This window comes from Protobothrops mucrosquamatus, unplaced genomic scaffold (genome assembly GCF_001527695.2).
Source record: "Protobothrops mucrosquamatus isolate PMUCROS unplaced genomic scaffold, P.Mucros_1.0 scaffold_218, whole genome shotgun sequence".
Classification (NCBI taxonomy): Eukaryota; Metazoa; Chordata; class Lepidosauria; order Squamata; family Viperidae; genus Protobothrops; species Protobothrops mucrosquamatus.
This window is the reverse complement of record NW_015386294.1, coordinates 747,836-752,958: the sequence shown is the minus strand read 5'-3', so window position 1 is coordinate 752,958 and position 5,123 is coordinate 747,836. Positions and strand designations below refer to the sequence as shown.

General features: G+C 37.5%; 1 protein-coding gene across 1 annotated transcript in view; it reads right to left on the bottom strand.

Annotated features, from left to right (window-relative positions):
* Nucleotides 1-5,123, bottom strand: part of PCCA (propionyl-CoA carboxylase subunit alpha) — a 233,974-nt gene that overhangs the window by 63,159 nt on the left and 165,692 nt on the right. Inside the window, exon 20 of the mRNA XM_015827965.1 lies at nucleotides 3,909-4,007. Coding sequence (XP_015683451.1) covers nucleotides 3,909-4,007 — 99 coding nt within the window. The remainder of the gene's footprint in view (nucleotides 1-3,908; nucleotides 4,008-5,123) is intronic.

The following is a 5,123-nucleotide window of genomic DNA, read 5'->3' as shown; positions in this document are numbered from 1 at the left end:
CAAAGTTTTACATTTAGGCAGGAAAAATCAAAGGTACAAATACAGATTGGGCGAGACCTGGCTTAAAAACAGTAACTGTGAAAGGGACCTTGGAGTCCTAGTGGATGATCACTAGACCATGAGCCAGCAGTGTGCAACAGCAACCAAAAAAGCTAATACAATCCTGGGTTGTATGAACAGAGGCATAGAATAAAGATCATGCGAAATATTAGTACCGCTTTATAAAACCCTAGTAAGACCACGCCTAGAATACAGCCAATTTTGGTCCCCATATCACAAAAAAGATGTCGAAAGTTTGGAAAAAATTCAGAGAAGAGCAACTAAGATGATCAAAGGCCTGGAGATTAAAACATACGAAGAATGGCTGCGGAACATGGGTTTGGCTAGTCTAAAGAAAAGAAGAAATAGGGGAGACATGAAAGCAGTATTCCAGTATCTGAGGGCCTGCCACAAGGAAAAGGGGGTCACGTTGTTCACCAGAGCACCAGAGGGAAGGATGAGAAACAATGGTTGGAAACTGATCAAAGAGAGAAGCAACCTGGAATTAAGGAGAAACTTCCTGACAGTGAGGACAATCAACCAATGGAACAGCTTGCCTCCAGAAATTGTGGGCACTCCATCACTGGAGATTTTAAAGAAGAGACTAGACAATCACCTGTCTGAGATGGTACAGGTTCTCCTGCTTGAACAGGGGGCTGGAATAGAAGACCTCCAAGGTCCCTTCCAGCTTCTATTCTATTCTATTCTATTCTATTCTATTCTATTCTATTCTATTCTATTCTATTCTATTCTATTCCTTATTCTTATTCTATTCTGATCAAAACCAGCACCTTAAATTGGAACCAGAAACCAAATATAGGGACAGCAAAATCATTCTTTTGTACTACCAAAGGCAGGAGCCCAAAAGTGTGCAGGCCACTGCTTTTGGAAGAAATACTCTTTAAGGGCATCTCCAAGTATACCTTATTATAGTAGTCTAGCCAGGTGAGTTACTGTTAGCAAGTACTCCTGCCACAGGTAAATCTTCAACTGGCACACCAGTTAGAGTTTGGCCACAACTTCCATCTGCTGCTCCTGTAGAAGCTGTTAATTCCAGAAAGACTCCTGAGTTACAAACCTGCTCCCTGACAGTTAATGCTTACCATCAGGACATTAACAACAATTCAAGCTACCAAAAGCAATTCCAACTTCCAAGGTTCTAACTTCCATCCCGGGTGTCAGTGTCATATCCCCCATGTCTCGAAATAATGATGTATAAGTGGGTGTCATCAGCAGACTGATGATACCACTCCCCAAACCATCCCATGATCCTGTGGCTTCACATAGATGTTAAAAAGCAGGGAGACAAGACCACGCTCTCCGATACCCCATAGATTGGGGCTACTGAGACAACCTCTTCTCCTTCACCAAACCAGATAGACAATGTTATTTATTATTTATTAAATTTATTTGCCACCCATCTCACTGCGACACAATATGTTACACAATTTTTCAATAAGAAGTAAATTTGGGTTTAATTTCCAATGTAGAGTATAGAAATCAATAAGTTCAGTGGTCTTACAATAAATATAAAACATGTAAATGTTTAGAGTTAAATACTTTTTCCAGTCAACCTTCATTTACACAAAGTTACTCAATATCCTCTCAATGGATTTTTGAAAGTGCCTTTTCTAGAACTTTGGAAAAGTATCCTTTTCCACAAGCTCCATATTACACCAAATGTTTTTAAAACTCATTGTATTGTAACTGTATCTGTACATTGTGCAGGCTGTTGTACATAGAACAACTAAGCACTAGACAAAATGGGATAAAGCACGATTATAACTTTACTTTGGACACTGACACAAAGAGAGAGAGAGAGAAAATGGAGATTGTGAATTGTCATATTCAGTTCTGCAGCTACAGCATCTTAGAACTTTTATCCAAGTGGGCAGTATTTGCCAAACAGCTAAAAGGCATATTTGGTTGTTAAAAAAAATTATTCCATTGAGCAGGTTAAATCATTTAAATCCCCAAGTACAGTCTTTTCGCGTGAAATGCCCAGGGAATATGTAGCATAAAAGCCCAGAGAGCTGCTACAGCACTGCAATCATCCTCCTATACTAAAGGGACCTTATTTATCTCTGCTGCATGCCTACCGTACTTAGCCAAAGTTAGAGTAGAGCTGTTATTCAGACACCAGTTTTTCTTTCCTTTAGAAAGAGTTCAGACTAAATCTTTTAGGTACACATTCCAAGATCCTTGCTGTATCTCAAACATGATACTTCATTCTTCACAAGTAGAATCCATTTGGTTGCACATTTTTATATGCAGAGCCACAAAATATATTTTGATCCTGTATGTCTGACACCTCAGATCCTTAACAATAATGTTTCATTCTGGTCTAAAGCAGTAGATTAAAAATTGGAGATCCTTTGATATTCTTTAACTCAGCTCTGTGCAGTTAAACATGAGCACCCAAGCAGCCTTAAGGCAATGGCTTAAGGATATTCAATTAGATGTGATATCTTTTCTCAAGAATATATTTCCAACTAGCTCCTTCACCCTCTATGGATCTGCTATATGCCTAGGTAATTTCAATCCCTAAATATACAGTTGGAGGACATTCTCCTTGGCCTGATTCAAAGTGAGAAGAACTATGGCATGGATGTAAAACTACCCATACTTAACTACTCTTCAGCTTAACTAACTGCTCACAAATAGAAAAAACAGCATTAAAATGGAGATGATTAAAACTAATTAATTTTTTAAAAAATATTACTTTTTAAAAAATATTTAGGAAGAAAGGGTTCTTCTCATTTTTTCTTATTTTATTCATGGCCATTTGATGAAGTAAGCTGCAGCTCACAAAATGTATATGCCTTTAAAAAAAATTGTTAAAAGACACCTCCTGATTCTCTGTCGAAGTAGACCAACAGAGCTTTCCTCCTACAATGCCTAATCACACATGTACATTGTTTGACATTTTTCCTGTTGTTAAGTACTTATACTTCAAGAAATCTTGTGAATCATTGTGTCTAGCGTTGTCCCTGATTGCCTTGACTGACAAACTCTCATTGGAATATTTCTTTTGTCACTGTTTCTTAGATTTCCTAAAGTTTATCTTTGTACAAGAAATATATAAAAAGCTCGATCAGTGTACAGGAGAGCGGGTAAAGGTAACAAGGTAGAGAGAGATATGTTACATTTTCTCCAATTCTCCAATTTAAAATAAATTGTTAATTTCATCCTGTCTGCAGGTTTCAGTACTGGACGTTGTATTGTGACAGCCTTGATCATGCTTGTTGATGATCTATAATATATTCAGGATGGGGGAGTACATCTGTCATTGAACTACTTGATTTCTTGGTAACCTTCAATATATAGATCTAAGTCTAAGCTTTATAGGGGACCTTAGGATTTGACTCTCTTCTCATTCTTATTTAATATCTAAATGAAGTTGTTTGCATGAAGTCATCCATCAGAATGTGGTTAGGTATTACCATACATTGACGATATCAGTTATATATCTCAATTTTAAACCAACTAAGCAATGTCACCAAAGTTTTATCTCTAGAGACTAAGAGCATCTGGAGGGACAGTAACAGACTAAGACTTAACCTCTAGCAAGACTGAGGCCCTGTTCATTGTTATTCATGCATTAGCCATCTCATATGTGAATTATTACAATGTGCTGTACATCAAGCTGCTCTTTAAGATGACTCAATTGTTATAACTACAAGTAATCCTTGATTGGTCATTTAATGACCATTTGAATATATGAAGGCCTCAGAAAGGGTGGTTTATAGCTTTGCATTCCTTCATTGCCGAGTACAAATTAAGTATGTGCAGTTATAATCTCGAACACTGACTTCCCAGATTTAAAATGGTTAGAAATTTTAAAAAGTAATAGATGCAAAATATTTTACCTGGATAGTTCTCTGAACATTATCCACTTGAAGAAATAACACCGCTGAAGCCAAATTCCATTCACCGGTCACACAAAATTTTCTCCCATTGACTTCCACCTGTTGTGACACAAGGATATCATTACCATAAGCCCAGACAAGAAGCACAACTCAAGTTCATCACTGCATACAAAAGAGGAAGCACCACAATTTCTGCCACAAAAGGTAGAGTTTACCAACACAGTCTTTTTAGCATTGCTGAGGAAAAGTGAAACACATTTCTGGAAGCTACCTGTGGAAAATGTTAAATAATTGGTACAAAATGTTATGGACGGACTCCTCAGACTCAAAGTTAGAGGCTGAACCTGATTCAGCAGGCCGCCAGCCTCATGGGTTGGCAGAAAATTGCCACATGAGATAGACTCAGCAGGTACAGGAGGAATCAGGCAATTAGGGGCCAGAACCTGCCAGACCACCTAGTTCCAGGGTGCGTCAACAGCTTCAGAGAGTCAAGCATAAGCACTCTGCTCATGTCCTCTCCTCATTCTTAATATCTACATGAAGCCGTTTGCATGAAGTCATCCATCAGAATGTGGTTAGGTATGATTATACCTCACAAAGCTTCCAACACCCAAAACTAAGCCATATCTGTACTCAGTCTACTTAAAAACAGCTGCTGACGGTGGCCTATCCTTCATTGAAAACCACATGCCAACCTAAAATCTCAATTTCTATGCCTTTGCTTTCTGCTGTTCCTTGACTCTTGATATTTAAATTTGAACAAGTTGAGTAACCTTTCTGGTATTCTACTCTTGGATTGTTGTGGATTATGATTATTTTTTTAAACGCATGATCCAATTAATTCTAGGCTAAAATCTCTAACCAGTCAGGAAAGCCTTCACTCTCCCATGGTTTAGAGAATTTCCCCCATTATTTAGAAAAATGATGCATTTTTCTAATTGTTCAAATATTTGTATTAAAACATTAATTAACCAGAGCAAAATTTATTAAATTTAAAAGCTGAAAAACCTAGTAAATCATATGATGTAGTTTAAAAATAAATAACAAAAAGCCTGTAAAATTTTCAAACAATAAGCACAGGATGCAACTGGCAAGTTACTGCATTGTAGTTCTTGGAAACTGTCTGCTACTGAGGTGGGTACATGTTGTAGAATATTTATTAACCAACCATGACATGAGATCATCTACTAGGATAGCAAGGGAACCAATTCAGGA